The 13,194-nt window shown below is 35.8% G+C and overlaps 1 protein-coding gene across 1 annotated transcript; it reads left to right on the top strand.

Annotated features, from left to right (window-relative positions):
* Positions 1 to 1,489: 1,489 nt before the first annotated feature.
* LPAR4 (lysophosphatidic acid receptor 4) lies at positions 1,490 to 10,843 on the top strand. Its single transcript, XM_010353501.2, has 2 exons — positions 1,490 to 1,792; positions 8,517 to 10,843. Exon 2 carries the CDS (start codon positions 8,596 to 8,598, stop codon positions 9,706 to 9,708), a length of 1,113 nt encoding a protein of 370 aa, XP_010351803.1. The 5' UTR covers positions 1,490 to 1,792; positions 8,517 to 8,595; the 3' UTR covers positions 9,709 to 10,843.
* The last annotated feature ends 2,351 nt before the right edge of the window (positions 10,844 to 13,194 follow it).

The raw sequence follows: 13,194 nt of genomic DNA, 5'->3' as shown, positions 1-13,194 counted from the left end.
TTTTGCTTGTGGACTGACAAATGCACCAAGTAGTGGTCTAGGATGAGAGTTGGTAAAAGACCATTTATAAAGATGCAGACAATGTCAACAACTGACAGAAATAGGCATATTTGAGATAAGCAGAGAGGGGAATAAAAAGAAGAGAGATTGGGGGTGGGATGGAGGAGAGGAAGCAACAGAGAAAGTGCTTTTTTAGAGCCAGTCACAGGTAATAAGGCTAGTGTCAGCTTCACACTAACTTGTTTACTGGCCTCCACTGATAGTGAGAAGAGCCACAATAGACCTGAAGAAATAGGGAGAATAAACAAGCTTGAAACATGCCCTACTTGGGAGGCAGCTTAATTACACAAACCGAAGTTTTGAAGCAAATAGAGGATCCCCCAAGACTCCAGGGGCTCTGCTCTGCCAAGAGAAAGAAAGCACCTTATCCCTGGACAGAGAATTTCATTCCAGAGGAGGGGGAGGGGCTGCTGTTGGTGGTGTTTGCAGTGGGTGGAGATAGAGTAGAGAAAGATTGCAGGGGTGGGCTGGCAGAGGGGAAGGGCCAACAATGAATTTACAGATGGATGAGTAGGTTTCTGCCTCAAAATCAGATGAAGGAGAGAGAGGGAAAGACAAAATATAGGGCGGGGACGGGGGGGGGGGGGGGAGAGAAAGAAATGTGAGTGACCAAGGCAGTAAACCTGTAGAAAATTAGAAAAGAAAAACTTGCCATGGGGGAGGTGGGAGGAGGTATACAATTGCAGATAACTCTCTATTATAAATAGATTGCATCTGTGCTATTTATTTTGTATTTTAGCAAACCTCTGAAACTTTCATGGTAATTAGACTTACTGCGAGGCAGTTATTTAAAAAGTATAGACCCTCCTTTTGCCACAGAACACTCCCTAGTCCTTGGAAGATGGGTGTCAGAGCTCTGGGACCCTAGTACATCTCTATCTGGGGGCACTTACCTGGCTTAAGTGAGTATAGTATTAAATTTTACTTCATAGTTTTGTGATGGTGTGAGATTGAATTTTGCACAGTGTGATAGGAATATATTTACGGTACCTTTCATTTTTGCCTTTTCCTTGCCCCCTACTTATTATTATCAATATTGTTGTTGTAATTATTTTAAACAAGTAGGAGTGAATATGGTATGCGTAATTGAAACACTCCTCCTTGTCTGAAATTTTGTCTCCTCCTCTGCAGTCCTGCAGCAACGACAGGCACACAGGCTTTCTCTGTGGATTAATTGGTCAGGAAAGACACTTTTTATATTGTCAAGTGGCACTTAAGCCATTAATTCTTGACTGTGAAACTGCTTTTCCTGGGCAATGCTCTTTAAGGAAAAACTTATTCAGTCCAGTGACTGGTGACTAAGGGAACGATGGAGCACAGGGGATTGGGCGGGATCTAGACTCCTAATAATGCCTTCTTAGCCAATGAAAAGCATTTCCTATTGAGACCCCCAAGAGTTCCCCTGGCCCTCGGCTCCAGCTCGGACTTCAGGCCTTTTTGTGTCCTGTTTGCTAAAGGCATGCGGGCTACAGCATTCAAGAGAGGGAGTCGTTAACAAAGGGAAAGAGATAAATGTAAATAAGCTCACATTTTCAGAATGAGCGGTTTGCAGTAAGAAGCTGCGGCAGCCCAGAGTCTGCTACTTTAGGCTGGGCTAACCTTTCCCTGTTAAAAAAAAAACAAATGGATAAAAATATGCACTTCCAAAGGGCGAGGTGCCCATTTACATGTTTATTAGTTAATTATCTACAGGCATCAGCACATTCTCTCATCTAGCACACTCTTTCTTGGGGTAAGTTTCTCTTTGAGAAAGATTTGATTTTGGCGTTTGGGGGTGGGGGATAGCATAGCAAACTACAGTGGAAACACTGATGCTTTGAGAGTGTAAGGAAAGAAGTTAGACTTCAACTCTGAAGTACTGAACAAGGATCTTCGTGTTGAATGGTAAAAAACGAGAATTTCCATTGTTTTGGCAATAATATTGTTTCCGTGGAAGAGATACAGGATTTTCAGGCTGCTGTTTCATGTAAACACAGTTGTTCTAAAGAGCTAATTTAAAATCACAGTGTAGAACAATTTAGAAAGTATGTTGGCTAGCTTTGTATTTCTTTGGTTTACAATTTATTGTGAGCTAACGTGGCTTGTATTATGATGAGGTTTCTTCTAGTAAAACTATACATGACATGCCTTTGATGCTTAATTGATTTATGGAGAATGTGACATTTGCTATATTGAATAATTCATGAACTTACCCATAAAGGAAGAATCATGTTTGAATGAAAAACTCTGTCATAAACTGCATTTGCTATTATATGTGAAATTAATTGCTGTTTGCCATACAAATGCATCAATATGTCATCTTTAAACTCTCTTCTTGTAAATTTTAAATATTTTCAGTAAAAAGGTCTTACTGAGTTGATAAATACTGTATTTCAGTTACTTTTTAAAACGAAATTCAGCAATGTAATTTATCATTATTTCAGTGTGGAAAAGACCAGACAAATTCAAAGGTTAGAACATTTCAGAGCTTGGCGGGGTTATTCAGTTTGCTACCTTACAAAATTATACCATCTTTATTTATCTTGACTAACATGAAGACAATAATAATAACCTGAGATCCAGATTATCCAATGGCTTTGCAACACATTTATTTTTCAGAACAAAATTCCAAACATCGTATCCCATCAACATAGATTATAAAACCCTTTGCCTTGTCACAGATGAAAAGTTGCATTCTTGCCAAGAAGGATGAGTTCACCTGATAAACTTGATGGCATCTACATTCTAAAGCATCTCCTGCCAATCAGAGATGGGAATGAAAGCCTTATTGGAACAATCAGGCCAGTCTTTCAGAATGTGCTCTGCAAGTTAAAGGGAGAACCAGGAAGATGCTTCACAGAAACATTCAGGCCAACCTTAGCTAAAGCTTGATCTATTCAATTGCCTTTGTGGGAAAATGCGCCTTTTGTCTGTGTATGTGGTCATGATATATAGTCTGCCCTTTGCCTTCTTTATGAGGGAAGAACAAAACCTGTAACATGTTTGCGAATATTAGTACTGAAAATTGGGAGCCTGATAAAAGGTTACCTACCACTGGGAATCCACCTTTACTTTAAGTGGATAAATAATCAGTTATGAGAACAATGCAAAGGGTAAATGATCTAATGATTCTACATGGTTATGTCCTGAAGTATGCTGATAACCTCATATTCTGAGGGGTGAAGTGACCAGGAAACAGGTGGGAAGGGTTGAGGGTTGAGACCTAACAATTAGAGTTGATATGCCTGCCGAAATGAGCACAAGGACAGAGGATGAGGAAAATAAGGCAATTTGGAAGACTTTAGGATATTAGTGGCATCTTTCTCTGTGATTCTTAGCTTCCGGTGTTAATTAATACTATTTATTTCTAATATTCAAATAAATCTAGTAATCATTTCATTAAGTCTAACAAAAATTAATGACCCTCCTTGCTTGTAGACTTTGAGGAAATAAAAATTGTTTTACAGTGGCCAATGTAAGCAGGTGAAAATAAATGATGGAAAAGAACAGCCAATAAGGCCACCAGCATGGGACTCGTTGAAAGTTGCTTTTCTGACAGTCAAAACCGAAGATTAAAGGAGAAGAGAAACTGAGACTCAGAAACGGACTGTGACTTGCTCTCACAGTGCTCGTGATGGGGCTGGCTGTGTCTACATTTAATTAATATCAGTTATAAAAACTTCTGGGTATTTGAACTTCCTAATTTGATTGGATTTTGAATAAAAAGTTTTCTGTATAATCTTTATCAACTGTGAAAGGCATTAAATAATGTTAATGCTTCTATCTTCCTTTACAATAAACCAATAAAATAATATTCATTTCATTCCAGGAATACAGATTTCTGGTGGAGTGTGAAAACCAACTCTCCTTAATATTAAGGTGATCTCAATATATCTTAAATTATCTAATCATTTTATTTATTTTGGTTTTTTAGATTGTAGAAAAATCATTTCAGGAAAGTCATAATACTATTTAGCAGTTTGCTTTGTTTTAGTCTACCTCTGGTTAGAAAAGGATGAGATGTAACAATAGTGTAAGTTTGGAGCTAGGGGATGATTCTACTTTACAGGTGGAAGCACTGTAATGGGTAAATTCTAAATGCAGTTGCTACTTGTAAGAATTCCATTGCAGAGTATTTCTGGTTCTATACAAATATTTTGTGCAGAGTTTGAATTGGAGATGTTACAGACATGCTATATTGGGTAGGCCTGGGACATCCTGGTAAAGGTGCAGTGATTGTCAGTCAATGTGCTAATACCCAGTAATCGAAGCCTTGATCATATCACTGTAGTTCAGTGGAGAGAGAAATTGTATGGGGTGTAGGTAAAAAACAAGACAGTGGAGTCTCCACCTGTTGTTCCAGTCATCTTTCCTCTTCCCTTATGAAGGACCTGCCCAATGGTAACAGTTGTTGCCAAGAAAGGAAGAAGAAGAAGGAAAAAAAAAAAAAAAAAAAAAACAACGTTAGTTCACGCCAAAACAAAAGTCTCCTTTGTTTTGGTGTTTTTAATGTAACACATTATCTTATGGAAGTGGAGGGAAGTATTTTTATGTCTTTTGTCACTCATTATCTTTATGATTATAGGTTACCACATATGGATTTTATGCATTAGAGTTTAGTCAGTACTACTAATAAAATATAGCACAGCAGTGACAGGTTGGAAAATACATTGTTATCTGCAATTCTGTAATAATGAAATCCAATGCATGTAAATACCATTTTAAAATGTATTGGGTCTCATTTACTCTGGTTTATATCATATAATGCTTTTTCTATCTTATGATCTTTTATAAGATCATTTTATTGAAAATATACATTTTATTGAAAAGCTATCAGCTCTCTTTATGGCACATTATTATTACTATTTTTATTTCACAGCACCCATTGGAGGAAATCTCTAACTACAGTGCCTCCAGGAAGCTCATTGGTTATTCCAGTCTTAGATAAAATTGGCACCAGGATTTGGTTCGAACTAATGTGGTGAGTCCTACCCTCCTGATAATAACTTTCTCTAAAAATTCCTAATTTAATTCTTCTACCTTTGTTGTAACAAATAGTTCCAACTTATTAAAGATTGTATCATCCGAAGATCCAGAATAGATGGAGGAATTGTAATTTGTTGTAATCCAGGCAATTTTGGTGTAGATGAATATTGATTCTTTAGCTCAACCCCTCTCTGCCACTGGGATTTACCTTTAGATATGGGAGACTCTTTTTATTGCTATTACCAGGTTTAGTGTCAAAGTATATCACATGAATTGGTGTCCAAATTGATAACTGATTTGCCTGTTCGAATATATGAAATAATGTCAAAATCCTGGCTGGCATATATGACCCTTACAGAAATTGGAAATGAGTTATTTTGGGAACACCCAAAAATTGTCCCAAAAGATCTGGGGCTTCTGCTGGGATGAGATATTGAGTCTCAAGGCTCAAGACAATTTTATAATATTAGGTTGAGCAATTTACCTGTAGTTGTCTTACTCTGTAACTAAGTACTATGGAAAATTCTACTTTAGTAGGGCTGATGCAATCTTTGGCCCCATCATGTTGAGCACCAGACTACATTATTTCCCAAAGATTGGACTGTGTTATCAAGTGAAGTGTTAATGAGAGACTGAAGTATTTTTTTTTCTTTTTTGATGAAAAGAAAAAAATATCAAGTTAATCACTGAGAATAGGATTTTATCAAATTGAGGCCCATATCAGTTTCCTGTTTTCCTCAAATAAAATGGAGAGACAAAGCAGCCTTAATAATCTTAGTGAAAACCAGATTAGATGTAGATAAGTCACTTTTAAAATGATATTTCTTGCATCAAAAATAAAGGAGGTTGATATAGATCAATTTTCTAACTCCATTCTTGAGTGAAACATTTATCTTGAGTGAAACCATTATCTATGGTTCCCTCCATATGGAATGCCATAAAGCTAGGTTTTAAAAACTATTTTAAAAAACTATTACGAAGCATCAACCAATGCATGGGAACATTGATACAAAACCTGCATGATTGTGACCTATGCCTGTGACTTGACTGAGAAAATTTCCTTAAGGAGTCTTATCTGTTAAAAACCACTGATTTGAGAAGCAACAGTCTGGACATATTCCCTATTGCTCCAGCAGGATTGTTTTGAGCTGTATTTTCACAACATTTGTGTATTTTTAAATCTGCTTCACAGCTAAGTATCTATAGATAAGAACACAATAGATTTCATCTTCCTCTGAAAACTATTGTGTCAACTTTTATAAACTTTGACCAGAGTAGAACAAGGAAATGCTCTGGGGATCAGAAGCACTCTGACCTGGCCTGCTCTTATTAAAAGTGGAGCAAAGCAAAAATAATTTTAGTATACTCTGCCTTCAAGGCCTGGTCTTCCTGAGCTCTGGACTGTCCTCTGTAGGGATGAAAAGCAAGTCAGCTTTTCTAGGGTACTAGGAATATTTATGCCAGAAGTTGGAGCTTTGTTTTCAATGTATAATCTGAAAGTTTAGCATTTCATGAAGTAAAGTGATTTGGTTATTCATCCTTATAGGACCAAAAGGCTAACTTCACTTCTTACAGGAGCCTTAAGGACCTCAAACATGGTTTACCTGTATTTTACTATCATTAGAATTTTTTTTTTTTTTTAAAGAGGAAACAATTGTGGCCACCCTGAGTTAGCTCCATGTGTAGATCGAAGTTAAAAGTTGAGGGTCAGATTTCTTTCTGGTCAACCTCTAAGGTACCTGCTTCCTGTCCATTGTCAATAAAAATGCAGCTATCCAACACTCTCTGACACCCTTATGTGATTAATTGTCAGAATAATTGGCAGCAGAGGTTTGCAGAAGACAGTAGTTTAATGCTTCTTGCAGTGGAAAATGTAATTAACTGCATCAGCATATATTTTTCCTTCATCTCATCTGAAGCTCAAGTGTTGGTCCTTTGTCTCCATTTGGTGCACAATATGTTGGCTATTTAGGAGGATCTAATAGATAGAAACACTGTTTCTTTTAGTCAAAAGAAAGGAAGCCAGTAAGAAGAGAGGCTAATATTGATTCTTCTTCAGAATCATCTCAAAAGCCAAATGCCTTTCTGGTTTTTTAATCATACCTGTATGGGAGATATTACCTTTAGGGCACACTCCTGGATTGTCCTGTTTGAGTAAATTATGTAGTTAAGGCTGAAACTCAAGGGGGTGCTTTCTGAGGTACAAGGTATACATGACACTAGAAGAATGTGTTCCTAATATGAACTTCAGGGTACCAAAAAAAGACAGAAATATAAAGTTACAGTTGTTTCAGGAAAGGAGAAGGAAACAAACTTACATAATGTTTCTCTGTGGTTAGGTAGAGCCAAATACTGGCCAGCTCATAAAGCAATTCACAAGCCCTATTGAGTCTTCCTAGCTTTAGCTGTGAAGCTTAGAGGTAAAGTTTATAAAAGGAAGAGAGAGAGAGTATAGCCAAGTTACAGAGTGAACCAGTGTCTGAGTCAGAAATAGAACTCCTTGCTTCTAATGCTGTGTTAAGTCGCAGCACCACACCCTCACTTCTAGACGGCAAAGGTGGTTGTGTGTTCAAGCAACGGGAGCTATGAATAGGGCCATAGTGGCAGTTTTCCCATGCCCTCTCTTCAGGATTGAGAATGTAATGCTTTCTTGTCTGTCCTTTCTCTCCCACAAAGTTTGATTACTCAGAGCAGCAGGGCGGAAGTGCCAAGCATTTGCAGGCTGCTTGCTGTAGGTATAATGTGCATGTTCCCGCGAACATAAAACTGAAGTGAGGGGATGGATATGTTAATTAGCTTGACATAATCACCTCATGTAGTATACATATATTAAAACATCGCCTTGTACTTACATAGATGTAGTACAATTGGGATTTGTCAGTTAAACATAATGCAAATAAAAAATAAAATGATTAAAATCATAAAAATTCTGAATGGAAAACTGGGGAGATCTATTTGAAATATATCAACTTGAGAATCACAAAATAATATACAGCCAGTGAGCTAGAATCATGCTGCGTAAAAGGATCACTAGTGGGCAGACTGGAGGGACTCTGGGCAGAAGGGAAAAGGCTTCTATTATAAAAGCATTTTCCAAATAAAATAATTGTACTGGCAGTACTTATTGTAGAAGATAAGATCAAGCTGATCATAGTGAATAAAGCCTGACTTTAATGTTAGAGGTTTTGCAGTCCCATAAATTCTGTTTTAACTATCAGTTTTATATTTTTGGACTCTTGATTGACCCACACCTTCCTCACATTCATTGCAGTGCTATAGTATTGCACTTACTGTATTGAGTGTGAGCTTTCCTGCTCCTACAACATACTCTTGTAGTACCTTTAAATATATGATAGATGTTCAAAAAATACTTGTCAAACCAAATGGAATGTGCATGTTTTTTTCCAATCTGGGTGGACAGAATATCTTATTACACAGAAATCATATATGGAAGGCAAATTTGATTATTTGTTCCATCTTGTCTCTCATAGGAGGAAAATATTTCCTACCGATCCCTAGTGTCAGAGTGGTGAACCCCTGCAGCCAGCAGGCCTCCTGAAAAAAAAGTCCATGGGTGACAGAAGATTCATTGACTTTCAATTCCAAGATTCAAATTCAAGCCTCAGACCCAGGTTGGGCAATGCTACTGCCAATAATACTTGCATTGTTGATGATTCCTTCAAATATAATCTGAATGGTGCTGTCTACAGTGTTGTATTCATCTTGGGTCTGATAACCAACAGTGTGTCTCTGTTCGTCTTCTGTTTCCGCATGAAAATGAGAAGTGAGACTGCTATTTTTATCACCAATCTAGCCCTCTCTGATTTGCTTTTTGTCTGTACCCTACCTTTTAAAATATTTTACAACTTCAACCGCCACTGGCCTTTTGGTGACACCCTCTGCAAGATCTCTGGAACTGCATTCCTTACCAACATCTATGGCAGCATGCTCTTTCTCACCTGTATTAGTGTGGATCGTTTCCTGGCCATTGTCTATCCCTTCCGATCTCGTACTATTAGGACTAGGAGGAATTCTGCCATTGTGTGTGCTGGTGTCTGGATCCTAGTCCTCAGTGGTGGTATTTCAGCCTCTTTGTTTTCCACCACTAATGTCAACAATGCAACCACCACCTGCTTTGAAGGCTTCTCCAAACGTGTCTGGAAGACTTATTTATCCAAGATCACAATATTTATTGAAGTTGTTGGGTTTATCATTCCTCTGATATTGAATGTCTCTTGTTCTTCTGTGGTGTTGAGAACTCTTCGCAAGCCTGCTACTCTGTCTCAAATTGGTACCAATAAGAAAAAAGTTCTGAAAATGATCACAGTACATATGGCAGTCTTCGTGGTATGCTTTGTACCCTACAACTCTGTCCTCTTCCTGTATGCGCTGGTGCGCTCCCAAGCTATTACTAATTGCTTTTTGGAAAGGTTTGCAAAGATCATGTACCCAATCACCTTGTGCCTTGCAACTCTGAACTGTTGTTTTGACCCTTTCATCTATTACTTCACGCTTGAGTCCTTTCAGAAGTCCTTCTACATCAATACCCACATCAGAATGGAGTCCCTGTTTAAGACCGAAACACCTTTGACCACAAAGCCTTCCCTTCCAGCTATTCAAGAGGAAGTGAGCGATCAAACAACAAATAATGGTGGTGAATTAATGCTAGAATCCACCTTTTAGGTATGAGAACTGTGTTCAGGTCCAGATTTGGTTTCTCCTATAATTTTTCCTATGCTATAAACTAAAGATTTGAAGCTAATGATACTGAGAACAATGCACCAAATCCAGTCAGATACATTTGAAGGTATACTGTGCAGTTTTTATTGCTGTTTTGTTCAGTAATTATAGGTCAGGTCTAATTACAACAACCAAGATGGATTGCCAAACTCTTCTGCTTGGTTGGAATTTCATTGTATCACACTATCCAGGTGGCTAGTGGCATTTGATAATATAGAGATGACTTTGAAACTTTCAAAAAGGTATTTCCTTTCCAGTGATATTTGGTAATTAGGTTAGACCTATAAATATAGAACAAATTCAGGGATTTTAAAAAAATTGTGTTACTACTGATATATGCTAGTTTTATTTCTCTTTTGAATTGTCATTGAGTTTATTTTAGCACAAGAATATTTTAGCCTAACATTATTAATAAGAAATGTGTCAAATTTTTATCACCTGTAAAATATGTTATGTGCATTTTGAAAACAGAGAATAAATTGTGTTGGCATGTATGTGGGTGGGAAGAAAGAGAAAATTAACGAGATTTACACAATTATAATCACCAGCAGTGTGAGTTTTAAAAAGTTCGTGGTTTTTACACCACATTAAAATTTTCATGTCAAACTTCAAAGCCAGAAAGCTGCTAAATATGTGTCTGGCAGGTAAAAGCTGGAAAATTACTTAAAACAATAAAATGTAATAAAAAATTGGAGCAACATCAACATTTTTTTTCTTAAAAAGTCATGTTATCTTCATTTTGGGAAACTAGGTTCCATAAAATCTTTATCCTTCCTATTATACTTTGGAGCACAGCACAGCAAGAAAGGGGCTGCATTTGTGCCCAGGTCAGGAGCAAATTGAAAAAAATAAAGTAATACAAATAATCAAACTATAAAGCAAAAACATTTATTAAAACCTGAATTAATCATTTTTGGAGGGAGGAGTAGAGATATATAACCTGAAAATACTTATTCTTTCTTATTGAATTTTAGAGTATAATATAGCCAGGAACTGCTGAATTTGTGCCCCTAGATTGGAAGCAAATTGAAAAAAAAAAAAAAAAAAAAAAAAAAACCAGCACATAAACTAAACCAAACCAGAACAAAAAATCTACAGAACCCCAAGAAAAACAAAAATAAAAAAAAAAAAACACAAAAATAATTTGTAACACTTCCATTACCATTTGTTGAGGTTCTGTAAATTTAAAAATACTATGTCATTTGCATAAAATTTTGAAGCACAATGCAGCTACAAAGTGGCTAAATTCATCTCATGGTTAGGAGCAAATTGTTCGAAAAAAAGGTCAAAAATCAAACTGCTATAAAACAAACAAAACGAGCACAAACTAAATTTAGAACTTGCATTTTCTGAGCAACTGAAAAAGTTACAAAACACTATAGCATTCATATTATGCTTTGGATCAAAATGCAACTAAGAAGCTGCTAAACTGGCACCCAGTTTAAAAGCAATTAAAAACAGTATTTTTAAATCTACAAAAAAGAAAACATTTTTTATAGTTTACTTAAACAACAAAAATCTTTAAAACTCTTACTATTTTTTAAACTAAAGTGGGTATTTAAGAATATTAAAACTTGTAAATATAACTTCTGAGCTTGAAAGATGCTACATTTTTGCTCAAGTCAGGAGCAGTGGAAATAAACCCTCACATACACACATACACAGCAGCAGCAACAACAAAAAACAAAATTAAATGTTACACCCTGAAAAACAACAAAAATCTTTTAAAATGTGCATTAATCAATTTTTAAAATATTTGGATAACATGACAATTTAAAAATGCTAAGAATTTTAAAATAAAACTTCCAGGAAAAATGTATCCTGTAGGTTGCTGAACTTGTGCCAGAAAGTGGTTAAACATTTATAAAGCACAGAACAATAACAAAAAAGTAAAACTTCTAAAACAATAAGCAAATTTTTAAAACTCATTAACTTGTTTTTCTTTCTGATGATATGCAGACTTTAAAATACTGAGATTTTTAAGTAAAAATCTGTGAGCATAATGTAACTTTAAAAACTGTAAAATCTGTGTCTGGGTTAGGAATGAAGTGAAAAAATGCTAAAACAATAGTAAAAAGAAATTCTTAAAACTGGCATTATTTTTTCCCAGTGAAAGTCCTAAAAGTAATTATGCATTATATAGTTTTATGAAAAGAGGCTATAGATGGAATACATAAGGCATTAGGTTCAGTTAAATACAATTAGGTTAAGATAAGGTCAGTTGTTAGATTATATGGTAGGATGAAATCAGTAATAAAAGCATGAATAATCTTTTGTTTCTTTCAGTATTCATGTTTTTCCATTTCTTGTAAGTATAAAATATATGTGAACATTTGTTTGTGCCCTTGCTTCTTAACATTATAAAATTTTATGACTATGACACCAAACCATTTAATGGGATATTAACTAAGTTGAAATAAAATATATTATTAAATGTTTCTTGTTGTGTAATTTCCATGTTTAGTTTTAATTTTTTTATATTTCACTTTTTAAATTTCCATTTTTATAGTTAATATAAATTGCTAATAATAAAACTTGTCACATTAACAATGTAACCAAGAAAATGTAAAGTATAACTAAATATAAAAGTGACTATGTTACATCAAAAGGAAAAGCAATTTTACGGCTATAATTGCAACTTGGATTTTAAATGTTTATTAAATGTAATAAAATATATTTGAATTATCTAGCAGTTATACTTTAACCAATTATTCAACTTCCTTTATTTTTGGGCACCCAAAGGCATATCTCCTTTATCTTCCCTCCATCTTTTCAAAAATGAATTATTGGAATATATTTGCTCTTAAATTAATTTCAATAATTCATTTCTGAGGCTATCTGAAGACGAATGCGAAATTGGCAAATGGCAAATTCCTGGGTAACTTTTCAGGGATCAAGATAAAAGACTAATGACCTCTTTTCCTGATTTTTCTAACTTGGATTTGATTTATTTAGGGTTGTTAGCCAAGTTGACTTTGGATTTTAATTTCTAGGATTCAACAAAATATTCTAGGACAACTGGGAACCCTGGGAAAAGCTAGGGCAAACAGATCATCTGACAACAATAAGATGAATGTAGACCTAAGTGGCTGACAGATTAATACCTAGAACAGGTGATGGTCCCGAGGTAGCAAGACAGGGAATTTCTGGTCATCATTCTCATGCCTCTAACTCTCAGGGATGGCAGTGTCAGCATCTCAAGCACCATATGCTGTGTTAGTTCCTCATGAGATGACAGCAAACTCTGCATTTTCTGATCATGACTAGCATGATCAGCCCTAGGCTACATTTAAAACTAGAGTAATTTTGCCATTAATGATGTCCTAGGCCAGGTCCCAGGAAACATAGAGACAGAAGCTGTAGGTTTCACATCCCTATTTGCCCTCTTCTACCTTTTTTCTCCACCACCAATCCCTGTACCTTATATTT

Source organism: Rhinopithecus roxellana, chromosome 7 (assembly GCF_007565055.1).
Source record: "Rhinopithecus roxellana isolate Shanxi Qingling chromosome 7, ASM756505v1, whole genome shotgun sequence".
Classification (NCBI taxonomy): domain Eukaryota; kingdom Metazoa; phylum Chordata; class Mammalia; order Primates; family Cercopithecidae; genus Rhinopithecus; species Rhinopithecus roxellana.
Note: the sequence above shows the minus strand (reverse complement) of the source record. Positions and strands in the feature narration are given on the sequence as shown.

Coding starts and splice junctions, on each gene's coding strand:
- LPAR4 (XM_010353501.2), top strand. CDS start 8,596: ATGGGTGACAGAAGATTCATTGACTTTCAATTCCAAGATTCAAATTCA.